This window comes from Trachypithecus francoisi, unplaced genomic scaffold, assembly GCF_009764315.1.
Source record: "Trachypithecus francoisi isolate TF-2019V2 unplaced genomic scaffold, Tfra_2.0 Lachesis_group5, whole genome shotgun sequence".
Taxonomy (NCBI): domain Eukaryota; kingdom Metazoa; phylum Chordata; class Mammalia; order Primates; family Cercopithecidae; genus Trachypithecus; species Trachypithecus francoisi.
The window spans coordinates 59,800,712-59,826,715 of record NW_022681470.1 but is presented as its reverse complement, the minus strand read 5'-3'; the positions used below and the strand labels follow the sequence as shown (position 1 = coordinate 59,826,715).

Genomic DNA, 26,004 nt, shown 5'->3' with positions numbered 1-26,004 from the left:
GCCAGGGGTAGGGAAGGTGTCACCATGGACTGCCTTGTTCTTGTCTACATACAGGTATAACGCTCTCGGATCTCTCTTTGAGGGAATTATTGCTCTATCTATCTGGAGCTGGCAATAGTCTTAATAGTATATTCATGAGGGTGGAACTGACTTTATTTCACATCTGTAGACCCAAACATCCAATGTACCAAAGTTGAGACCTTTCCAGAGCAAAGTTTACTGAGCTGGGTTTCAGGAATGGATGCTTCAAGTATCTGTTAATTTCCTAGAACTGTGTGCAAAATTTGTTGTTGGCTCATAAGTGCATTTTTTCTAAGGAGAAGATACTTTACTTTCATTCAAGCATTGATATGTTCCATATCTTCTCCTAAAAAGTTAAGAATAGGGCCGGGTGCAGTGGCTCACGCCTGTAATCTCAGCACTGGAGGCCAAGGCGGGCGGATCACAAGGTCAGGAGATTGAGATTGAGATCATCCTGGCTAACACGGTGAAACACTGTCTCTATTAAAAATACAAAAACATTAGCCAGGCATGGTGGCGGGCGCCTGTAGTACCAGCTACTCGGGAGGCTGAAGCAGGAGAATGGCGTGAACTCGGGAGGCGGAGCTTGCAGTGAGCCAAGATCACGCCACTGCACTCCAGCCTGCTGGGTGACAGAGCGAGACTCCATCTCAAAAAAAAAAAAAAAAAAAAAAAAAAAAGAGTTAAGAATAGCTAAACCAGCAGCTGTAACTTCTTGAGGGAAGAAACAATATGTTGGCCGGGTGTGGTGACTCAAGCCTGTAATCCCAGCACTTTGGGAGGCCGAGACGGGCGGATCACGAGGTCAGGAGATCGAGACCATCCTGGCTAACACAGTGAAACCCCGTCTCTACTAAAAAATACAAAAAACTAGCCGGGCGAGGTGGCGGGCGCCTGTAGTCCCAGCTACTCGGGAGGCTGAGGCAGGAGAATGGCGTAAACCCGGGAGGCGGAGCTTGCAGTGAGCCGAGATCTGGCCACTGCACTCCAGCCTGGGCGACAGAGCGAGACTCTGCCTCAAAAAAAAAAAAAAGAAAAAAGAAACAATATGTCACTTACAGTAGAATCTTTCTATTTCCATTGGAAAATAAAAAGTTAGGCTCACACATTATTTCATGTATCTAATCAGCAAATATCTGGATGCATACTTAGTGTTGGATGTTTTTAAAGATGGTATGAATAATGAGATGAACCAAATATTGATGACACCAGTAAGGGACTTAACAGCAAAAATCAGTAATCACGCCTGGAATCCCAGCACTTTGAGAGGCAAAGGGGGCGGATCACCTGAGGTCAGGAGTTCAAGACCAACCTGGCCAACATAGTGAAACACCATCTCTACTAAAAATACAAAAATTAGCTGGCCACAGTGGCATCGGCCTGTAATCCCAACTGCCCGGGAAGCTGAGGCAAGAGAATCACTGGAACCCCAGAGGCAGAGGCTGCAGTGAGCTGAGATCGTGCCACTGCACTTCAGCCTGGACCACAGAGCAAGACTCCGTATCAAAAAAAAAAAGAAAAGAAAACAAAAGAAAGAAATTAGTAAACGTTGGCTGGGCATGGTGGCTCATGCTTGTAATCCCAGCACTTCGGGAGGCCAAGGTGGGTGGATCACTTAAGGTCAGGAGTTCGAGACCAGCCTGGCCAACATGGTGAACACCCATCTCTACTAAAAACACAAAAATCAGCCAGGGGCTGTGGCACGCATCTGTAGTCCCAGCTACTCAGGAGGCTGAGGCAGGAGAATTGCTTGAACCCGGGAGACGGAGGTTACAGTGAGCCAAGATATGGTCACTGCACTCCAACCCAGGCAACAGAGTGAGACTCCCTCTCAAAAAAAAAAAGAAAGAAATTAGTAAATGTACAGGTAGCTAAAATTGTTTCAATTTCCATTGAAACAGTAATTTCTGGGCTGGGCGCGGTGGCTCAAGCCTGTAATCCCAGCACTTTGGGAGGCCGAGACGGGCGGATCACGAGGTCAGGAGATCGAGACCATCCTGGCTAACACGGTGAAACCCCATCTCTACTAAAAATACAAAAACTAGCCGGGCGAAGTGGTGGGCGCCTGTAGTCCCAGCTACTTGGGAGGCTGAGGCAGGAGAATGGCGTGAACCCGGGAGGCGGAGCTTGCAGTGAGCTGAGACCTGGCCACTGCACTCCAGTCCGGGCGACAGAGCGAGACTCCGCCTTAAAAAAAAAAAAAAAAAAAAGAAACAGTAATTTCTCATTTGTGTATAGATTTCTAAATATATAACCATATACAGAAGTGTTCATTTTAAAATATATTTTATATGTGTATACATATTTATATATTGAAAGAGAGGGATGTTAATCAGGGTTAAAGTGTTCTAACTTTCTAGTTCAATGAAAGAGTAATCATATTAACTTTAAACATTAAGTAAAAATATTTGTGTTAAATTTTTAGGATAATTCCAAATGCTAGAAATAGTGTTTAATGCCCAAACTAGAGAGAAAAAGAAATGCAATGGGGAAGAAAAGAAAAACCTCAACCAATCCCCCACTAAAGGCAATAAAGAGGGAATAAAAATAAAAATAAAAGGTATGCAATGTGATATACATCACATTTGAGATTTTAAAAATCCATAAATATAAACATAACTTATTAAAAACAGAAGTTAACTACATGCATTAGCCAAAAACAGATTGTCTCACTCAATTAGAAAACAAATACAGCTTTTCCTATCAAAAAGAGGCTCACCTGAATCTAACAACTTAAAAAAAGTTGGAGGTGACAGCATGGAAAATTATACAGGTATATCTTGCTTTACTGCATTTCACTTTAAAATGTTCTTTGCAGATATCGTGTGCTTTACAAATTGAAGATTTGTGGCAACCCTGCATTGAGCAAGACTCTCAGCACCATTTCCTCAACAACATATGCTCACTTCATGTCTCTGTGTCACATTTTGATAATTCTCAAAATATTTCAAACTTTTTCATCATTATTATTATATCTGTCATGGTGATCTGTGGTCAGTGATCTTTGCTGTTACTCATGTTATTTTGGGGTGCCATGAACTAACCCTTATAAGACAGCAAAGTTGATCAATAAATGTGTGTGTTCTGACTGCTCCAACAACCAGCCAGACACTCCCCATTCCTCTCCTTCTCCTTGGGCCTCTCTACTCCCTGAGACACAATATTGAAATTACGCCGACTGGCTGGGTACGGTGACTCACACCTGAAATCCTAGCACTTTGGGAGGCTGAGGCAGGCAGGTCACCTGAGGTCAGGGGTTCGAGATCAGCCTGGCCAACATAGTGAAATCCCATCTCTACTAAAAATATAAAAATTAGCCAGTGGTGGTGCATGCCTGTAATCCCAGCTACTCAGAAGCCTGAGGCAGGAGAAGCACTTGAACCTGGGAGGCAGAGGTTGCAATGAGCCAAGATTACACCACTGCAGTCCAGCCTGGGCAACAGAGTAAGACTCCATCTTGAAAAAATAAAGGCCGGGTGCAGTGGCTCATGCCTGTAATCCCAGCACTTTGGGAGGCCAAGATGGGCAGATCACCTGAGGTCGGGAGTTCAAGACCAGCCTGACCAACATGGAGAAACCCCGTCTCTACTAAAAATACAAAATTAGCCAGGCGTGGTGGCGGGCACCTGTAATCCCAGCTACTCGGGAGGCTGAGGCAGGAGAATCACTTGAACCCAGGAGGCGGAGGTTGTGGTGAGCCAAGATCATACCATTGCACTCCAGCCTGGGCAACAAGAGCAAAACTCAGTTTCAAATTAAAAAAAAAAAAAGAAAGAAGGAAAGAAGGAAGGAAGGAAGAGAGAGAGAGAGAGAGAGAAAGATAAAGAAAGGGAAAGAAGAGAAAGAAAGGGAAAGATGAGAAAGAAAGAAGGAAAGAAAGAAAAAGAAAGAAAGAAAGAAAAAGAGAAAGAAAGAAAGAAAGAGAAAGAAAGAGAGAGAAAAGAAATTACACCAGTTAATAAACCTACACCAGCCTCTAGGTGTTAAAGTAAAAAGAATCACATGTCTCTCTCTTTAAATCAAAAGGCAGAAATGATGAAACTTAGAGAGGAAGGCATGTTGAAAACCAAGACAGGCTGAAAGCTGGGCCTCTTGTGTCAAACAGTTAGCTGAGCTGTGAATACAGATAAAAAGTTCCTGAAGGAAATTTAAAGTGCTCCTCCGTGAACATATGAATGATAAGAAAGTGAAACAGTCTTATTGCTGATAAGGAGAAAGTTTGAGTAGTCTGGATAGATCAAACCAGCCAAAACATTCCCTTAAGCCAAAGCCTAATCCAGAGCAAGGCCCTAACTCTCTTCAATTCTATGGAGGCTAAGCGAGGTGAGGAAGCTGCAGAATAAAAGTTTGAAGCTAGCAGAGATTGGTTCATAAGTTTAAGGAAAGAAGCCCTCTCCATAATGTAAAAGTGCAAGGTGAAGCAGCAAGAGCTGAAGTGTAGCAAGATATCCAGAAGATCTAAGATCATTGATGAAGGTGGCTACACTAAACGACAGATTTTCAACATGAATGAAACAGCCTTCTGATGGAAGAAGATGCCATCTAGGACTTTCATAGCTAGAGAGGAGAAGTCAATGCCTGGCTTCAAAGCATCAAAAGACAGGCTCACTCTCTTCTTTGGGACCAATGCAGCTGGTGGTTTTTAAGTTGAAGCCAATGCTCATTTACCATTCCAAAAATCCCAGGGCCCTAAAGAAATATGCTAAATCTTCTCTACCTGTGCTCTAGAAATGGAATAACAAAGCCTGAATGACAGCACATCTGTTGATAGCATGGTTTGCTGAATATTCTAAGCCCACTGTTGAGAACTGTTGCTCAAAAAAAAAAAAAAAGATTCCTTTTAAAACATTATTGTTCATTGGCAATGCACCTGATCACCCAAGAACTCTGATGGAGATGTACAAGAAGATTCATATTGTTTTTATGCCTGCCAACACAACATCCATTCTGCCATCTATGGATGAATCAAGAAGTAATTTTGACTTTCAAGTCTTATTATTTAAGAAATACATTTAATAAGGCTATAGTTTTTTGGTTTTGTTTGTTTGTTTTTGAGATGGAGTCTCACTCCATCACCCAGGCTGGAGTGCAGTGGCACAATCTCGGCTCACTGCCACCTTTACCTTCAGGGTTCAAGCGATTCTCCTGCCTCTGCCTCCTGAGTAGCAAAAGTTACAGGCATCCGCCACCACGCATGGCTATTGTTTTTATTTTCAGTAGAGACAGGGTTTCACTATGTTGCCCAGGCAGGTCTGGAATTCCTGATCAAGTGATCTGCTGACTTCAGCCTCCTAAAGTGTTGGGATTACAGGTATGAGCCACTGCACCCGGCCTAGTGAGGTGATAGTTGCAAGATTCCTCTGATGGACCTGGGAAAAATAAGTTGAAAAATCTCAAAAGCATTTACCATTTCAGATGCCATTAAGAACATTTCTTATTCATGAGGGAAGGTCAAAATATCAACAATGACAAGAGTTTGGAAGAAGTTGATTCTAACTTTCATGAATGACTTTGAAGGCTTCAAGACTTCAATGGAGGAAGTACCTGCAGAGGTGGTACCTCTGGTTCAAGAGAACTAGAATTAGAAGTAAAGCCTGAAGATAAGACTGAATTGCTGTAATCTCATGATAAAACTTGAACAGGTAAGGAGTTACTTCTTATGGATGATTATCGGGGGAACCAGCCCCCAATAGTTCAACATAGGTTCTTTCTATTTTCCATAAGTGTTGGCTGGCTGAGAAATAAAGAGAAAGAGTATAAAGAGAGGAATTTTACACCTGCGCCTCCAGGGTAAAATATCAGTAGGACCGTGATGCCCACCTGAGCCTTAAAGCCAGCAAGTTTTAAGGATTTCAAAAGGGGAGGGGGTGCAAGAACAGTGAATAGGTCACAAGATCACATGCTTCAAAGGGCAAAAAGGAGAACAAAGATTACATGCTTCTGAGGAAACAGGACAAGGGCAAATTCAGAACTACTGATGAGGGTCTATGTTCAGCTGTGCACATATTGTCTTGATAAACATCTTAAACAAAAGAAAACAGGGTTTGAGAGCAGAGAACAGGTCTGACCTCAAATTTACTAGGGTGGGTTTTTCCCCCCATCCTAATAAGCCTGAGGGTACTGCAGGAGACCAGGGCGTATCTCAGTCCTTATCTCACCGCATAAGACAGACACTCCCAGAGCAGCCATTTATAGACCTGCCCCCAGGAATGCATTCCTTCCCCAGGGTATTAATTATTAATATTTCTTGCTAGGAAAAGAATTTAGTGATATCTTCCCTACTTCCACGTCTGTTTATAGGCTCTCCGCAAGAAGAAAAATATGGCTCTATTTTGCCTGACCCCTCAGGCAGTCAGACCTTATGGTTGTCTTCCCTTGTTCCCTGAAAATCATTGTTATTTTCTTCTTTTTCAAGGTGCACTGATTTCATATTGTTCAAACACACATGTTTTACAATCAATTTGTACAGCTAACACAATAGTGGTCCTGAGGTGATGTATATTCTCAGCTTACGAAGATAACAGGATTAAGAGATTAAAGACAGGCATAAGAAATTATAAGAGCATTATTTTGGGGAACTGATAAATGTCCACATTAAAATGAAATCTCCAAAACTTACTTTCAGAGATTGAAGTATAGACAGGTATAAGAAATTACAAAAGTATGATTTGGGAACTGATAAATGTCCATATTAAAATGAAATCTTCACAATTTATGTTCTTCTGCCATGGCTCCAGCCACTCCCTCCATTCGGGGTCCCTGACTTCCCACAACAGATGATCAAAGAAGCGGGGTTCTTGAAATGGAATCCACTGCTAGTGAAGATGTTATGAACATGGAAATGACAACAAAGGATTTAGAACATTATGTAAACTTAATTGATGAAGCAGCAGCAGGATGTGAGAGGACTGACTCCAATTTTGAAAGAAGTTCTACTGTGGGTAAAATGCTATCCAACAGTGTCACCCACCACAGAGAAATCTTTTGGGAAAGGAAAAGTCAATCAATGTGGCAAACTTGATTGCTATGAAGGAAGGAAGCCAATAAATAAATCGCTGGTAATTTATTTATAGGAGAATTGTACAGCAATATTCTTCGTTAGAGGAAGGGAGATGAGATCCAGTGCTTGAGCAGAGGGAGTGATTTTAAATTAACTAATGGTAACAGGTGGAGAAGGCAGAGTATATGGGTGCTAAAGCTGTTGGCTGGGTAGATATGGTGGAGGGAGTCTATAGAAGTTCTCTTCTGATTGCTTTAATTTCGCAGTGAAAAAAAGGTAAAGTTATCAATTGAGAGTGACGATGGAGAAAAGGTATTGGAGACTTAGAGGATAGAGAAGGTGGGAAATTGTCTATGAGAATATGAGACAGAATGGATTAGGGAGGCATTATAGACAACATTAAGGGCCTACTCAAGGCTCTTGATTATGAATTGAACATGATGTCAATCAGCACGGTTGTGTGTTTCCCCCAGCCATGGTGAGCTAAATAGGTGAAGGCTCAGAATAGAGAAGATTGACCATTGGATTTAAACTCTGTTGTGGATTTTCCAATCTTATACAATTAATTGAGAAGCAAAGAAGTTAGAAATATATGCAAGGCAATGACTATAGGGATGCACCACTGAGTTAAATCTGTGTAAGCATGGAAGAAAAGATATCAGGGAGGTGAGGTGTGGTAGGAGATGGAAGCAGTTCAATGTGTGGGTCAGTACTCAGTGTCAGTGTTATCTTATCAAGACATGAGGAGCCCTGATGACCTCTCATGCTTATCAGAAACCTTGTCCTAGTACCTGAGGAAATCTCCCCACTGAAAACAATCCAGCCACTGCAGATATTACTAAAGGCAAAACAAAAGCAACAAAAATCTAACAAAGCATCCCCAACTTCCATAGGAACCTTGTTCAATGTCACTGGCATTTTCCAGAGTGACCATGTGGTTTGTAAATATCATTGGCCTTAAGAATGAGGATTTGAAGGCAGGGTGCATGAATAAAAAAAAATAGCTCTGCCTCTTGAGCAAGTTATTTTGACCCCTCTGGGCATTTTTTTCTCATCTCTAATACAGGAATAAAAATATCTCCTACTCATGAGGTTGTGAAAATTAAATGATTTAATTAATGAAACACACTTAAAACAGTAGCAGGCATGTACTAAGGGCTTGTTTATATTAGCTAATACCATCAGTATCATCATCTTTTAAAGGGTTAACTCCTAATTCTTCGCAAGAATGCCATCTAGCCACTGCGTACATCTGCCAGCTCATTGCTACTGGCCATCCTACACTCTACTCACTTCCTGGGATACCATTTCCCTTTATTCTTTGACAAATTTCAAGGCTCAAAGAGGCATGGAGAACTTGGACTTGATTCAGACCATGTCCTTAGCAAAGACTGATCAAGGCACAGCACCACTCATAATGAGGGGTAGTGGGCAGGAAAACAAAGATTAAAGAAACAATTAGAAAAAAGAAAGAAAGAAACAATCATTCTCAGTTATTTCCAGGGCTCTTTCTGTGCCCATGGAAGGCACTAATTCCCTCCAGATATTGGCTTCTCACCCCAGCCGCTACCATGGCAGGAAAGACATGCAAGAAGTATAGCAGATGCTGAAAAACAGATGCTGAAACTTGGGCTGCTTTAAACAACAAAGAGTGGCAAAGAACAGAGCAAAAGCAAAAATAAAATGAGTCCACCAAGAAGTGTTTGATTTTGCTTCCCTAGTTCCACTCTACCCACGCCCTGCATATACCTTCTTCCCAGCCTCCCTGCATTCCATTGTTCCAGGGTCCTCTTTTTAACTGTAGTTCTCAATCAGGAGCAATTTTCCTCCCAGGGGACATTCAGCAATGTCTGGAGATATTTTTGGTTGTCACAGCTAGAGGATACTGTCGACATCTAGTGCAATAGCTGGGGATGCCGCTGTGAAAGGAGAATAAATCTCAGGACCCCAAAATCACTAAGCCAAAAGGAAAAGTCAAGCTGGGAACCGTGTCGATCAGACAAAACTGCCTCCCTCCCTTTTTTTTTTTTTTTTTTTGAGACAGAGTTTTCCCTCTTGTTGCCCAGGCTGGATTGCAGTGGCACAATCTCGGCTCACTGTAACATCTGCCCTCTAGGTTTAAGCAATTCTTCTGCTTCTGCCTCCCAGGTAGTTGGGATTACAGGTCCCCACCACCAAGCCCAGCTAATTTTTCTATTTTCAGTAGAGACGGAGTTTCACCATGTTGGCCAGGCTGGTCTCGAACTCCTGACCTCAGGCAATCCACGCGCCTCAGCCTCCCTAAGTGCTGGGATTGTAGGCATGAGCCACCGCGCCCAGCCTGCCTCCCATTTTATTCCTAAATAAGATAGCTACAAAGATTTTTTTTTTTTTTTTTTTTGAGACGGAGTCTTGCTCTGTCGCCCAGGCTGGAGTGCAGTGGCCGATCTCAGCTCACTGCAAGCTCCGCCTCCCGGGTTTACGCCATTCTCCTGCCTCAGCCTCCCGGTAGCTGGGACTACAGGCGCCCGCCACCTCGCCCGGCTAGGTTTTTTTTAGTAGAGACGGGGTTTCACCGTGTTAGCCAGGATGGTCTCGATCTCCTGACCTCGTGATCCGCCCGTCTCGGCCTCCCAAAGTGCTGGGATTACAGGCTTGAGCCACCGCGCCCGGCCAAGATTTTTGTTTTTTAAAGCTATATACCTTCCTCACAATTTGCCCGCAAGGAAATTCCTTGTGGGCCTCAGGATCTTTACCCTAAAACAGTTCTGTTGAATTTCACCTTGGCAATGTAAATTGATAGCTTCTCTTCAAAGATGCGGGACAAAGAACTCAAAGTCATCCTGCTCACCTGAGACAAATGCATATCTTACGTATCCCTCTGACTTCTTGTTTATGTAAAAATGCAGATTCACTGAGCCAAACTAAGGCATAAGTGATCATTCCTCTATCCCCACCTCACATGTAAATTGCATATTCAGTGAAAGGCTGATGGAAGACTCAAAATAATGCAACCATTTGTCTCTTATCCACCTATGACTTGGAAGCCCCTGCTTCAAGTTGTCCTGCCTTTCTGGACCAAACCAAAGTACATCTTACATGTGTTGATTGATGTCTTCTGTTTCCCTAAAACGTATAAACCCAAGCTGTGCTCTGACCACCTTGGAACACGTAGTCAGGACCTCCTGAGGCTGTGTCACAGGTGCATCCCTAACCTTGGCAAAATAAACTTTCTGAGTTGGTTGAGACCTGTCTTGGATACTTCTAGTTCATACTGCTAAGCAAACTATGATGGGCAGAACAGCCCTTGACAACAAAGAATTGACCAGTCTAAAATGTGAATAGCCACAAGGTTGAGAAACCCTGCTCTTTGATAAATCAGCAATAGCTTCCGTGACAGGGTGAGACCACATTTAAACAGTTGTCCTAAAAGCAGAGAGTGTCAAAATGATGCAAGGAGAGAATAGATTCTTCAAACAGCAGATGGATCAAAAGAAATTCTTTCCACCACAAAAGGTAAAACCACTAGTTCAACGAATATGTCATGGTATATAAAACATGTCTGGAAAAATATTTATAAGGGAAAATTCATGAATGTAAAGTCTTTACATTTAGATTTGTGTTTGGTCAATATAAGCACTTGGGATTTATAGTGTAAAAATAATCTGAATCCTTGAAAGGATTATACCTATATTTTATAAATCTATGAACTTCTCTCTCTGACTCCCTCCAACCAAGATTTTACCTCTACCACTCAACCAAACTTGTTATTGTCACGATTTCTAATGACTTCCTGGTTGCACAATTTGAGATTTGTCACCATATAAAGCCATGAGATTGGCCAGGACCAAGCCCTGAATCCTTTCAACATCAAGAGGTAGAGCAGATGAAGGGGGACCAAGAAAAGAGAGTGGGAAAGGGTAGATACAGAGGTAGGAGGAAAACCAATTGAGTGTGCTGTAAAGACAGTGCTTCAAAAGTAGGTAATAATCAGCTGGATCAAAGGCTGCTGATCGGTCAGGTTCAATAAGGCATGATCACAGATCATTGGAGATTTTTTAAAAATTATCAACAAAAGGATTATAATGAAAAACAGCCCCAGCTGGGCATGGTGGCTCAAGCCTATAATCCCAACAATTTGGGAGGCCGAGGCAGGCGGATCACCTGAGGTCAGGAGCTACAGACCAGCCTGACTAGCATGGAGAAACTCCATCTCTACTAAAAATACAAAATTAGCTGGGTGTGGTGGTACATGCCTGTAATCCCAGCCACTCAGGAGGCTGAGGCAGGAGAATTGCTTGAACCCTGGAGGCAGAGGTTGCAGTGAGCCGACATCACACCACTGCACTCCAGCCCGGGCAACAAGAGCGAAACTCTGTAGAAAGACAGAAAGGAAAGAAAGAAAGAAAAAAAAAAGGAAGGAAGGAAGGAAAGAAGGAAGGAAGGAAGGAAGGAAGGAGGAAGGAAGGAAGGGAGGGGAGGAGGGGAGGAGGAGAAGGAGGGGAGGAGGGGAGGAAGGAACGAAAGGAGGAAGGGGAGAGAAAGAGAAAAACAGCCCCACCTCCCTTTTCCCTAGTTCTGTTCCCTAAACATAACTATAATGCTTTCTACTATTTCCTCTAGTGTTGCATCCATCTTTCTAAATAATATACTTACACTGTCATTTTTAAATGTTTGTTTTATAGACAATTCCTTGTCATGTTAGGACATGTCCTTTTATCCAACTCAACAAGTATGCATTTATCTTTCTCCCATTCTTTCTTTCTTTCTTATTTCTTTTTCTTTTTCTTTTTTTTTTTTTTTTTTTTTGAGACAGGGTCTCACTTTGTCACCCAGGCTGGAGGGCAGTGGCACAATCTCAGCTCACTGCAACCTCTGCCTCCTGGGTTCAAGCGATTCTCGTGCCTCAGCCTCCCGAGTAGCTGGAATTACAGGCGCCCACCACTACGCCTGGCTAATTTTTGTATTTTTAGTAGAGACGAGGTTTTACCATGTTGGCCAGGCTGGTCTCGAACTCCTGGCCTCAGGTGATCCACCCGCCTTGGCCTCCCAAAGCGTTGGGATTACAGGTGTAAGCCACCTCACCCAGCCCCATTCTTTCAATATAGTTAAATTAATGCTTACATTATGATGCTTTTGTAAAATACTCACTGCTGAACAAGTAGTTGTGAGACAATTCTCCAAAACATTTGTACATCTCAGACTATCTTTTCCAGGATGTTTGGGCAGCAAACAGCCTTAGAAGCTAGAGGTAGTGTCTTCCTTTGGCAGAGGGCAGATTTGTTTATTAAGAGAGTGACTCCCTCTGGGAGAGATTTAGAAACATGGTTCTCCAGCCATATTAAGGGATAGTAAGATCTCCCCACTTCTCCCTCCCCAGATATTTTTTGCTAACCAGAAAAATAAAGATAATGTCTCCCTGTGGGGCAAAGATTGGGCCGGCTTGCTAGCAGTCCCCTTATAAGAATGGGGCTTTCCTAAGCTTAGCATTTCTCAGCTGTGAGACAGATCCCCTGTGTGCTCAGCATCCACCCAGGCCCACTCAACATTGCTACAGTTCACCAAGTTCCCTCTTGGAACTTTCGGGGAAAGGGGAACTGTTAAGCCCATGCTGCTTGCTGTGTCATGGGTACTCAAGGGCCCACTGTTTCCTGACCGACTGGATTTATGGAGATGTGGCAAGTCGGCCTAGAAGCTTCACTGTGCTTGGGAATTGTTTGACCTCTTGATTAAACAGTAGCGCTCTGTGATTATAGTTTGTGTGTAATTTTTTTCCTAGAACAAATAATTGCCTTTTTTATTATTTGCATTATCCTAGCCACTTGAGGTTCATCGGTAAACAGACCAAGTTTGCAACCCTCATGGAGCTTACATACTAAAGCTGGAGAGAGACAATGAAGATAAACAAGTGTGAAGCAGAAGAATTGCAGGGTTTCCAGTGAAGGGTTTGGCATGATCTGGCTGAAGTTATAAAAGTAATACTCTGCCTACTATGTAGAGACTAGATTATAGAAGAACCAGGATGGAAACAGGGCCAATGAGGACGCTTCTGCAGGAATCCAGGCAAGAAAAGATGGTGGTTTAGACCAGAGTGGTGGCAATGGAAGCGGTGAAAACAGCCAAATGTTGAATATATTTTGAAGATGAAACCAAAAGGATTTTCTGAAAATTGGTTGTAAGTATTGAGAAAAGGAGTAAGGATAACTGCAAAGTTTTTGTCCAAACTACTGGAAGGATGGAGTTGCCATCCACTGAAATGGGAAGACTTCTTTATATGTCATTTAAAGATATTTGACAATTTTCTCATGAGAGTCCTGTACCTCCTTTGTTATTTTTATTTCCTAGGTACTTTGTATTTTCTGTTGATATTAGCATATTAGGCCGGGCGCGGTGGCTCAAGCCTGTAATCCCAGCACTTTGGGAGGCCGAGACGGGCGGATCACGAGGTCAGGAGATCGAGACCATCCTGGCTAACACGGTGAAACCCCGTCTCTACTAAAAAATACAAAAAACTAGCCGGGCGAGGTGGCGGGCGCCTGTAGTCCCAGCTACTCGGGAGGCTGAGGCAGGAGAATGGTGTGAACCCAGGAGGCGGAGCTTGCAGTGAGCTGAGATCCGGCCACTGCACTCCAGCCGGGCGATAGAGCAAGACTCCATCTCAAAAAAAAAAAAAAAAAGAGAGACAACTGGAACTTTGAATACTGACTAGCTATCTGATGAAACTAAGTAATTGTTGTTAATTATTTTACATGTGATAATGGCATTATGGTTATTTTTAAGTCCTTATCTTTTAAAGATACACACTAAAATATTTAAGGACAAAGTTATATGAAGTATGGGATTTGCTTTAAAATAATACTGGAGGAAGGAACGGACTGGGGAAGAAATGAAAGAAACCTGACCATGATTTAGTAATTGCTGAAGAGGGTAATGGGTACATGGGGCTTTATTATATTGTTCTGTCTACTTTTGTATATGTTTGATAGTTTCCATACTAAAAAGTTCAGCCAGGCACGGTGGCTTACGCCTGTAATCCCAGCACTTTGGGAGGCCGAGGCAGGCGGATCACGAGGTCAGGAGTTTGAGACCAGCCTGGCCAACATAGTGAAATCCTGTCTCTACTAAAAGTACAAAAATTAGCTGGGCATGGTGGCGCATGCCTGTAATTCCAGCTACTCAAGAGGCTGAGGCAGGAAACTCGCTTGAACCTGAGAGTCAGAGGTTGCAGTGACCTGAGATCACGCCACTGCACTCTAGCCTAGGTGACAGAGCGAGACTCCGACTCAAAAAAAAAAAAAAAGTTCAAAAAGGGGTGTGGGGTTGTTAGTTTTCAACATCAAGCTGCCTGGTATGTAGTCTGAGTTTGCCATTTAGTAGGTGATCTTGGGCAAGTTACTTATTTGTCCTAAACTTCAGCTTCCCCCCACTCCATAAAATGAGACTACTAATGATAATATGTATCTCACAGTTGTTGTCAGGATTAAATGGATGTTGTCAGAATATGTGAAAAGCAATTTACCCAGTTCTTGCTATATTGTGCATGTTCAATAAATGTTAATGTTTTTTGTCATTATTACATCTCCTGGTCTGATTCCTCCATGCCATCTCCTCTGTATGAGCAAGTCTTCTTCCAGGCTTCTTTCTGGATATTTTATCTAAAAAGAGCCACTGTGTTTTACATCCTAATTCAGAATTATAAAACCCAGGTTTGAAATTCTACTTCCCCCTCACACTACATTATATTATATTCTTTTTTTTTTTTTGGAAACAGGGTCTTGCTCTATTGCCCAGGCTGGAGTGCAGTGGCACAATCATGGCTCACTGCAGCATTGATCTCCCAGGCTCAAGTGATCCCCCCACCTCAGCCTCCTTAGTATCTAGGACTACAGGCCAGTGCCATCACATTCGGCTAATTTTTGTGTTTTTGTAAAGACGGGATTTTGCCATGTTGCCCAGGCTGGTCTCAAACTCCTGGGCTCAAGTGATCCATCTTCCCCAGCCTCCCAAAGTGATGGAATTACAGGCGTGAACCCAGTCTCTTCTATTCTTTATTATATACCCAGTAAGAAATCCTAAACTTAAAAGACTGGGTTAAATAAAAATTCAGAAATGCCTATCTTTTCCTCCAAACAAGGAGTAATGAAAGATTACCGTGAGTCATGGTGGAGTGGAATTCTCCACAGAATCTGAGACAGGAAGACCTGCAGATCATCTGGTCCCATCTCTATCCTACTCAAGGCAGCAGCCCCTTCCCACCACTCCTGCAGCATTCATTTTCAGGAACAAAGGAGCTTTCCCACAATTACTGAGTCTGACAGTTAGTTTCCAGGATAAGCCCATACCCAACCATTCTGTCCTGTGGTTCCCAGTGATACACTCATACTTGTTAGAATGTGTCACTTTGGGGTTCAGAAAATGCAATCACTGAGAGAAGCCCAGGTAGTAGTTATGCTCTCCTTTGGTTCCATACCTCCCCCTCTTGCCACATCTATCCACTAGAGGCAGGAAGGCCTAGAACCTCTTTAGCCAGAGCAGGACAGTAGCAAGGATCAGTAGTGTGGCTTCTTAACCAAACCAGCAGTGGGGGTGTCAGAAGCACCGAAACATAATCGCCTCATTCTCTCAGAACAGAAAAGAGGAAGGGTCTCTTCCTTCCCCTTTTCAACCCTCTCTGCATGGATTGGCACGTCACCATGCGCTATTGCACTCACTTCCCTCAAGTCAGTGTGCAGGCTGCTTCCAAAATTCAGAGGAACGTGTACTGGGGTCTTAGGAACATTTTCAGCCAGTGCAGAGGAAAAGGAAAACTAAGTATCTCTTGGATCATTCACAGAGTTCACCAAATACAACTTAAAACTGGGGGCTCCAATGTCCCTGCTACCCTGATGGTATTAGTTTAAGATGTTGACACTGACATCTGCAGAGATCTCATCCATCACTGTACATCAAAGAGCAAATGTCATTCCAGTTGAGAAACTCGTGTATAAGAAAGAATGGTCATCTTAGGAAATCTGTAGCTCCAGCGGCTCCTGATGACTTTTCCTGCCGCCTCTTGTCCCATGCTTGTGCCCCAGACAGAGCTCATTCCTAAAACCCTAGCTGACCCTCTGTGCTGTCTTTTAAGTTATAATAGTAATTGCCATCTGTTGAATATTTTGCTTTATGACAGGCACTACATTAAGCACGTTAGCATATGTCAATTGAAGCCTCACACCAAGGCTACGAACTAGATACTATCTATCTGTAGATAATATATATCCATCTGTAGATGAAGAAACTAAGGTTGAGTAAGCTATCTAAGGTCACAGAGCCAATAAGTGCTAGAGGCAAGATTCTTATTCTGTACACTCTGCCTCAGAAGTCAATTTCTTTGACCCTAAGGGCACAAGAACCCAAATCAGGATGTGAAGCTTGGACTTTGAAGCCAAAGGAAGCTCCTGAATGATCCTGACAGGCTGACAGCGTGGCGCTGTAAACAAAATCAGTCTTTTGTCAAAAGGTACCAGGAAATGAAGTTGCCATGCCACTGTTCACTCCTGTAAGAGACTCCTTCGGGCTGTTCCATTCTCTTGCTGCAATTGAGCCGGCTGAAAAACTAAGGTGGCTACACAGCGATTAACTTCAGGCCCTTCTGCTCTACTTTGAGCCTGTCTCTGGTTCATCGTTAACACTCTCCGCTCAGCACCCGCAGACTCAAGAGATTGCCAATCCCCCAATTTAGCGTGGTTCTACCTTAGGCAGAACTCCCATCCTGTTCGGATATAAGCGGGTCGAAGTGGCAGGGACCACTTCGCTGGGAAGAGAGACTGGAGCTGCCGTCTTAAAAGATCTTGGTCCGAGCGCGATGGCTCACGCCTGTAATCCCAACACGTTGGGAGGCCGAAGCGGGTATATTATTTGAGGCCTGGAGCTCGAGACCAACCTGACCAACACGGTGAAGCCCGGTCTGTACTAAAAATAAAAAAAATTAAAAAATTAAAAAATTAGCCGGGCGTGGAGGCGCACGCCGGTAGTCCCAGATACTCGGAAGGCTGAGGCAGGAGAAACACTTGAACCTGGGAGGCGGAGGTTACAGTAACCGAGATCGCGCCACTGCACTCCAGCCTGGGCGACAGAGCGAAAAAATAAAAAAATTAAAAAATCTTGAATAAGCACCGGAGACCCTGAGCTACCGAGCAGCGGAATTCCCTTTCCGGGTGGAGCACAGGGAGGACCAGCCCCGCCTCTACCGGGCCCCGCCCCCAACAGGCCCAGCCGCCGGCGCCTCCTGCTAGGCCCCGCCCCAGACAGACACCCCCCGCCAGGCCCCGCCTCCTGACCCCCGGCGCCGCGAGGTCCCGCCTCCTGCCCGGCCCCGCCTCTGGCCTGCCCCGCCCTCCGACCCGCCCCGCGGCGCACTGTGGGATCTGTCGGCTTGTCGGGTGGTGGAGGAAAAGGTGCTCCGTCATGGGGATCCAGCCGGTAAGACCCTCGTTCAGTGTCCTCCACTGGGGGACCCCTCCCCATCTGGTTCTGGCCACTCAGCTCCGGACCAGGGGCTGTCGCTGTCGACCCCGCCCCGAAGGGCTCTGGGACCACCCTGGATGCTGGGGTCCCGATCCCGCACATCCGGGCTCGGGACCCTGTCAGGTTACCCCTCTGCCCTTGGCATGCCTCCGCGCTGGAGCTCGGGATCGCCACCCCTGGGACGGTCACCACCCAAGCCCAGGGCTCTTCCCCAGCCTGGCGGTTACGCTGCCTCCTCTACCCACAGAGCCCAGTCCTGCTGGCCTCCCTGGGGGTGGGGCTGGTCACTCTGCTCGGTCTGGCTGTGGGCTCCTACTTGGTTCGGAGGTCCCGCCGGCCTCAGGTCACTCTCCTGGACCCCAATGAAAAGTACCTGCTACGACTGCTAGACAAGACGGTAAGTTGGGGAAGAAAGGGGCAGGGTGGAGGAGGGGACCAGAGTGTTCCTGGCATGGAGGGTACAGCACCCACGGTGGTTGGGATGTCCAAGGGACGTGGCAGCGCCAGGCGCGCTTGGTGAAACACTTGTGTCCTCCACCCTCCAGACTGTGAGCCACAACACCAAGAGGTTCCGCTTTGCCCTGCCCACCGCCCACCACACTCTGGGGCTGCCTGTGGGTAAGGAAAGTGTGGAATGGGCTCCTTTCCCTGGTATCCTCAGAAGGTGACTCCCCTCCTGGGGTCTCATGAAACATGCTGCTTCAACGGGTTTGCTCCACACACCATTCCCCTTCCCCCACTTGGCTCTGCATCCTCCAAGCTGTGAGGTGCCACTGGGCCCCTCTAGGGTGTTGCTTCCGTGGCCCTCAACCAGCTTTAACACTCAACAGTCTTGCCTCTTCCCTGCAGGATTTGCTAATTACTCCCTCTGAGCAAGCACTACTAACTTTTTCCCATTGCCCAGACCCTTTTGATTCATCTGTCAGGGTCCTGGCAGTAACTGGCAGGAGACCCTGGAAATAAGCGTTTCCTCAACTGGGGGCTTATGAGAGATCCAACTGAGGGCTCAACGGGGTGAATCTTCCCTGCCTGGTAACTCCTTGGAACCACAGCAGGAAGCAAGACATCTTGTTCTCTCAAATCTCTTGAGTATTTTTTTTTTTTTTTTTTTTTTGAGACGGAGTCTCGCTCTGTAGCCCGGGCTGGAGTGCAGTGGCCGGATCTCAGCTCACTGCAAGCTCCGCCTCCCGGGTTTACGCCATTCTCCTGCCTCAGCCTCCCGAGTAACTGGGACTACAGGCGCCTGCCACCTCGCCCGGCTAGTATTTTTTTTGTATTTTTTTAGTAGAGACGGGGTTTCACCGTGTTAGCCAGGATGGTCTCGATCTCCTGACCTCGTGATCCACCCGTCTCGGCCTCCCAAAGTGCTGGGATTACAGGCTTGAGCCACCGCGCCCGGCCCTCTTTGAGTATTTTGAGGGATGCAGCACATCACAGACAGCCCTTATGTAGCTCTCTGCACGGTCCCCAGGGAAACATATCTACCTCTCCACCCGAATTGATGGCAGCCTGGTCATCAGACCGTACACTCCTGTCACCAGTGATGAGGATCAAGGCTACGTGGATCTTGTCATCAAGGTAAGGGGCTAGGAAGGGACCCAGGGGCTGCTTACCCATTCTTTCTGGGATTTGTAGAAATTTCTAAGACGTGCCTGATAGCCGGAAATGGTATGTACTTTGTGGATATGAAAAAAGTATGAGCTACTCGGGATACTGAGGCAGGAGACTTGCTTGAACCCAGGAGGCGGAGGTTTCAGTGAGCCGAGATTGCGCCACTGCAGTCTAGCCTGGGCAACAAGAGCGAAACTCTGACTCAAAAAAACAAAAAAGAAAGTATGTAGATGGGGAAAAGATAGCACATATCTGATCCCTGCCCCAGCTTCCGGGAGGTTTATTCAACATTGGGCTCAGAAACCACTGACATTCCAAATAAGGTATTTTTCTCTCTGTCTTATAAGGTCTACCTGAAGGGTGTGCACCCCAAATTTCCTGAGGGAGGGAAGATGTCTCAGTACTTGGATAGCCTGAAGATTGGGGATGTGGTGGAGTTTCGGGGGCCAAGCGGGTTGCTCACTTACACTGGAAAAGGTAATGACCTGTTTTCTCCTTGAACCTGTCTCCCACTTTATCAGTTCCCATAGTCCTCTTGGCACAGTATGGCTGTGTGTACCCATGTGTGTGCCTGTGTGTAAGGGCCGGGGCCGCCCTTCCTTCTAAACATAGCACTGATACGACAGAAAGGCATGTTTCTCAGCCGCATTTGCCACAGGAAGCAGTTCCTCCTCCACTTGAATTCCCTAGCCATGGCAGCTGTGGAGATTACTAAAGCAAACATGTGCCCCTCTTCCCCTCCTTCAAAAATTTGCCCCCCGGGGTGAGCTGTGGAGAGAGCCAGAGATAGCTTTCAGCCCTTCCCATGGGAACAGCTGGGTGCATTAGCAAGTCCCTGGAGCTGCTGTGTGTCACTTCGGAAAATAGATTCACACCTGGCTTCATGCCTGTCTCCTTCACCAGGGAGTGACACTTTGCCAGAAGCAGTTGATAATGCTGTGTGGCCCTGAACTGACTCACAGATAGCCCTGGCCCCATTGTCCCTCAAGTATATTATTGTCAGGGCTGGCTCAAGTCAAACTTCCACCCAAGCTCCAGGATCAGATGTCATAGCAGCTGCTCAACTGGCCTCGGGCATATTTTCAACTCTGCATTTGTTTTCTAAGTTCGCTGTATTGACTTTATTCTTCCACTGCTCTCTTCACTTGACTTCTCAGGGCATTTTAACATTCAGCCCAACAAGAAATCTCCACCAGAACCCCGAGTGGCGAAGAAACTGGGAATGATTGCCGGCGGGACAGGTGCATTACACTGAGGGCCTTTCTCTCCCACTATTGTTGCCTGTTGCCATGCAAATTCCTAGGTGACCCTCTGAAGACTGGTAATCATAGCCAAGCTGTTCATCAGGGGATTTCCAGCAATGCTTAGAGTTCCCTAGCATATGAAAAACAAAATCATAACCAGGTAGAAACCAAAAAAATATTTTAACTGATGGAATTAGAGAAACAAATTAAATGGGCTTTCCTCATATTGAATGGATCTAATAGTTTTTAGGTGAGAGAAGAGAGAAGCAGCTAGGAAGAAAGAAAATTAACATTGGACACTACCATGTATTAGACACTGTGTAGTCTAATACACTACTATATATTAGACACATAAAGTAGACACATGTATATGTATCTATGAAGTAGGTACTAGCCTTTCCCTTTTACAGAGACAATGGAGGTCCAGAGAGGCTAAATGATTTCCACGGGGTTATTTCACTTGTAATGGCCTAGAGCAAAATTAGTATCTGGCTCTACCTAATGCCTAAGTACATGCACTTAACCTCTGCAAATACAGTGTTCTAGAACCTTCATCATTGAATCCGGAGGTACTTGTAGTCATCCGTGACACTGGAGTCCTAGCCTCCAAAGGACTTTCAGAAGAGTCTTAGATTGGTTCCTAAGAAAGATTTCTACAATATGAACTCATACGAATTTGAAGGGTGCCTGGAAATGCAGATGTTGGAGAATATGCAGGAGGAGTTTAGAGGATGAGAATGCTAAAGGAAAATGGAGCGCAGTGGTGAATGAGCAGAATGAAGACAAAAGGGCTGGTCAGCTAAGGAACCAGGACAGGGCAGAGTGTGGCCAGTACATTTCATTGTGGGGTATCTTCATGCAGGAATCACCCCAATGCTACAGCTGATCCGGGCCATCCTCAAAGTCCCTGAAGATCCAACCCAGTGCTTTCTGCTTTTTGCCAACCAGGTTGGTTTGCTTTCCTCCACCCTAAGACTTCAAAGTTGCTGTGTGGGTAGGGCTAAGAGACACGGTATGGATGGGCAGAACTGGCCCAGTGCCCTGTTTTTAGCTTCTGCCCAAGGTCCCCTCTGTAAGGTACAGGGTCCTCTTTCAATAAGGAGGAGAAAGGACAGAGCACTGAATCACATTCCTTCGCTGGCCCCCAAGGAAAGAAGAAAACTTTTTTTTTTTTTTTTTTTTTTTTTTTTTGAGATGGAGTCTGGCTCTGCTGCCCAGACTGGAGTGCAGTGGCCGGCTCTCAGCTCACTGCAAGCTCCGCCTCCCGGGTTCATGCCATTCTCCTGTCTCAGCCTCCCGAGTAGCTGGGACTACAGGCGCCCGCCTCGTCGCCCGGCTAGTTTTTTTTTGTATTTTTTAGTAGAGACGGGGTTTCACCGTATTAGCCAGGATGGTCTCGATCTCCTGACCTCGTGATCCGCCCGTCTCGGCCTCCCAAAGTGCTGGGATTACAGGCTTGAGCCACCGCGCCCGGCTAAGAAGAAAACTTTTAAGGCATCTAGTCTGGAGCACAGAAACTTAGATCTTCTTGGTTAAATATTCATCTTTATTCCTTCATAATATGTAGATAAAGGCTGTTCCCCTCTTCTCCTTATCCTAACTCCCTAAAAGCACTGCAAGTCTTGCTTATTTCCTAGAACTTTTGCATTCCCTTAACATTCTTTTTCTTTTCTTTTTTTTTTTTTTTGAGACGGAGTCTTGCTCTGTCGCCCGAGCTGGAGTGCAGTGGCCAGATCTCAGCTCACTGCAAGCTCCGCCTCCCGGGTTTACGCCATTCTCCTGCCTCATCCTCCCAAGTAGCTGGGACAACAGGCGCCAGCCACCTCGCCCGGCTAGTTTTTTTGTATTTTTTAGTAGAGACGGGGTTTCACTGTGTTAGCCAGGATGGTCTCGAACTCCTGACCTCGTGATCCGCCCGTCTCGGCCTCCCAAAGTGCTGGGATTACAGGCTTGAGCCACCGCGCCCGGCAACATTCTTTTTCTTAGTTAAAAAGTTGTTATAGCAGAAAACTTTTTATGTGGGCCTGAGAAGACTCCTAAAGACTTTCCTTCCCCTTTGCATTTCAGACAGAAAAGGATATCATCTTGCGAGAGGACTTGGAGGAACTGCAGGCCCGCTATCCCAATCGCTTTAAGCTCTGGTTCACTCTGGATCATCCCCCAAAAGGTATCCTTCCCATTTCTGGACATCCCACTAACCCCTCATTGTCAAAATCAAAGCCTTGCCCCTTTGTGAGTTCTGGCTTCGGTGAAATCAACCTTGCCTCACACTGCCGACTCGGAAGTCTGAGTGCACAGACACAGGGATCTCCTGGTCCCTTTTCTTTGGGTTCCTGTTTACCAGGTGGGTGACAGGGATGGCTGTGCTGCTAAGGCTTAGTATACCCATTCCCAGCTGCTGCTACTACTTGACACTTTCTCCATAGCTATTCAGGGCCCTCGCCAGTTTCATGGCACCACACCCGCTTGCCAGCATGTATCTGGAGTATTAAGTACTTTCTTCTCCCCAAACTTCAGATTGGGCCTACAGCAAGGGCTTTGTGACTGCCGACATGATCCGGGAACACCTGCCCACTCCAGGGGATGATGTGCTGGTACTGCTTTGTGGGCCACCCCCAATGGTGCAGCTGGCCTGCCATCCCAACTTGGACAAACTGGGCTACTCGCAAAAGATGCGATTCACCTACTGAGCATCCTCCAGCTTCCCTGGTGCTGTTCGCTGCCATTGTTCCCCATCGGTACTCAAGCACTATAAGCCCTAGATTCCTTTCCTGAGAGTTTCAGCTATTTTCATTCCATCTAGAGCTGAACTCTGGATAGTACCTGCAGGAACAATATTCCTGTAGCCATGGAAGAGGGCCAACGCTGAGTCATTCCTTGGAAGGCCTCCTAAATCTCCCCGTGGCAACAGGTCCAGAAGAGGCCCATGGATCAGTCTCTTCCATGGAGTTAGAAAGAAGGGAGCATGTACGCTTGGTCCAAGATTGGCTAGTTCCTTGATAGCATCTTAGTCTCACCTTCTTTGTGTCTGTGATGAAAGGAACAGTCTGTGCAATGGGTTTTACTTAACCTTCACTATTTAACCTATGGGCAAATCTGTACATGTGAGTATAAGTTGAGCATACTTCCAGAGGTATCTTATGGAGATGGCAAGAAAGGAGGAAATGGTTTCTTCAGATCTCAAAGGAGTCTGAAATATCACATTTCCATGTGTGTCTCTCTCAGCCCCTGCCCAGGCTAGAGGGAAACAGCTACTGATAATCGAAAACTGCTGTTTGTGGCAGGAACCCCTGGCTGTGCAAATAAATGGGGCTGAGGCCCCTGTGTGATATTGAAAGGGTTGTTGTGTCTGGGGTCCTTGTTTCCAAATCCCAGAGGACGTAGGGAGGAAGGGTTTGCCAGCATGGAACTCTCCCAGGTGTTCCAAAGAACCTTTGAGAAGTTGTACCATGTGCTGAAATATTAGCTGCCAGCAGACTCAGTGATCATCTCAGCAGCTGTCTCAGCAGAGGCAAAGCTCTGCTTCTTCCTGGAGGCTCTCAAGGTGGGGGAAGGAGAACACACATTAGAGGGGACATTTTTGAGCCCACCTGCTCCTCACAGTGTTCCCTTGATATGCTACTTTTCCCCTTCCTCCTTCTCTTGGCCCATCCTTCACCATATTTATCCTTCAGGGAACCTGGCATACAAATCAAAGTGTTGCCTTTCTGTTTGGAAGAGGAGCCTTCTTTAAAAAGTAACCTGACATCACCAGCCCTGGCCAGACTTGTTGATGCCCGGATAGAGTTGGCCTCCCCCAGGCCCATCTGTCCTGAGCGCCCTTCTCCTCTGCTATGAGAGCATGACCCAATCTACTCCCTTTCCCAGGGTAGGACTAGGGCAGCCTCTCTAGATTCTTCTTTGTTACTTTCTTTTTTTTTTTTTTTTTTTTTTTTTTTTTTTGAGACGGAGTCATGCTCTGCCACCCAGGCTGGAGTACAGTGGCCGGATCTCAGCTCACTGCAAGCTCCGCCTCCCGGGTTTACGCCATTCTCCTGCCTCAGCCTCCCGAGTAGCTGGGACTACAGGCGCCCGCCTCGTCGCCCGGCTAGTTTTTTGTATTTTTTTAAGTAGAGACAGGGTTTCACCGTATTAGCCAGGATGGTCTCGATCTCCTGACCTCGTGATCCGCCCGTCTCGGCCTCCCAAAGTGCTGGGATTACAGGCTTGAGCCACCGCGCCCGGCCTTTGTTACTTTCATTGCAACAAAACAATGTGGTGGGCTCAGAATGAAGGTCAACATTGCTTTTCTGCTTTTCAGCAACTGTTTATTGCTGTTTCTGGGGCTTCTGAGAGAAAGGTTTGTAGGACCCTCAGAATTCACCCCTCCCTAGGGCAGAGGCTTCACTAAATTCTGTTGATGGTGTGCCATCCAACATTTCTTGATCAGCTAATTGTGTATGCACTGTGCTCTGTAACACGGTCTCAGCCACTTCACCTCCAGGAAGGAAAATCTTGCTTAGGAATGTTGGGCTCAGACAGTGAAGCAGGCTTGTAAAGAGAATTTCCCACATGGAAGATCACCATTCCTTATCTTGCATGGGTTTTTGCCTCATCCACTCAACATACAAACGTTTATTAAGGATCTGTCATGTGCTAGGCCCTAAGGATACAAGTGTGACCAAGACTGGTCTTAGACCCCCAAAGAACTCACAGTCTAAGATAGACAAGTGACAAATAATTATAACACAGTGTGACTAATACCATAGCAGAGGTACATACAAAGCAGGAAGAGGTTGAGAAAGATTCAGAAAGGGAAGAAGGGGAGAGTTAACATTTTTGACAGCCTGGGCAACATAGTGAGACCCTATCTCTACAAAAATAAAAAATTAAAATAAAAAATTAACTGGGCATGGTGGCACGAATCTGTAGCCCAGCTACTTGGGAGGCTAAGGTGAGAGGATCCCATGAAGCCCAGGAGTTCAAGGCTGCAGTGAGCTATGATCTTATGATCGCACCACTGTACTCCAGCCTAGGTGACAGAGTGAGAGCCTGTCCCTAAAAATACAAAAATATTTTGAGCCATGTACCAGGTACTGTGCTAAGTACTCAATCTACATCACATAATTTAATCTTTATGACAATCATGTGAGTTGAAGATTAATACTTTGCCAAAGGTCATACAGCTGGTAAGTGGCTGGCAGAGCCTAAATGTGAATTTAGGATTGTCTGAGGCCAAACTCAAACCTAGAAGTGGGCATTGTAATCTGCTGGCATCTTGCAGCAGACAATGAGAAGGGCAGTCCAACAGAAGGATCAGCATGTGCAACAGCCTGGAGGAATGAAAGAGAAGTTCACTTTAAAGAACTAGTTCACCAAGGCCCAACATGCCAGAGGGAAAATGGAGAAGGATGAGGCCTTAGAGGTTACAGCCTGCTCACAAAGAGCCTTGAAACACTACGCTGAAGAAACCTGGACTCAATCCTTGGGACAGTGGGAAGTTTCTTTTTTTTTTTTTTTTTTTTTTTTTTTGAGACGGAGTCTCGCTCTGTCGCCCAGGCTGGAGTGCAGTGGCCAGATCTCAGCTCACTGCAAGCTCCGCCTCCCAGGTTCACGCCATTCTCCTGCCTCAGCCTCCCGAGTAGCTGGGACTACAGGCGCCGC

At 45.7% G+C, this 26,004-nt stretch overlaps 1 protein-coding gene across 2 annotated transcripts; it reads left to right on the top strand.

The window, feature by feature from the left end:
* The first annotated feature begins 17,301 nt into the window (after window positions 1-17,301).
* On the top strand, window positions 17,302-23,698 carry LOC117076233 (NADH-cytochrome b5 reductase 1). 2 transcript variants are annotated; one of them, XM_033199496.1, is made up of 9 exons: window positions 17,302-17,461; window positions 17,754-17,903; window positions 18,052-18,124; window positions 18,978-19,084; window positions 19,465-19,594; window positions 20,275-20,358; window positions 21,224-21,309; window positions 22,429-22,528; window positions 22,879-23,698. In XM_033199496.1, the coding sequence occupies exons 1-9, from the start codon at window positions 17,447-17,449 to the stop codon at window positions 23,049-23,051; spliced, it is 918 nt and encodes a 305-aa protein (XP_033055387.1). In that variant the 5' UTR covers window positions 17,302-17,446; the 3' UTR covers window positions 23,052-23,698. The 2 variants fall into 2 exon arrangements, with proteins under 2 accessions (XP_033055387.1, XP_033055386.1); XM_033199495.1 differs by lacking the exon at window positions 22,879-23,698 and having other exon boundaries at window positions 22,429-22,836.
* Window positions 23,699-26,004: the final 2,306 nt, after the last annotated feature.

What these genes read in the sequence shown, in the direction of transcription:
- LOC117076233 (XM_033199495.1), top strand. An exon ending in GCTCACTTACACTGGAAAAG is followed by an intron (nt 19,595 to 20,274) that starts GTAATGACCTGT and finishes TTGACTTCTCAG; the next exon opens with GGCATTTTAACATTCAGCCC. An exon ending in TTCTGCTTTTTGCCAACCAG is followed by an intron (nt 21,310 to 22,428) that starts GTTGGTTTGCTT and finishes TTTGCATTTCAG; the next exon opens with ACAGAAAAGGATATCATCTT.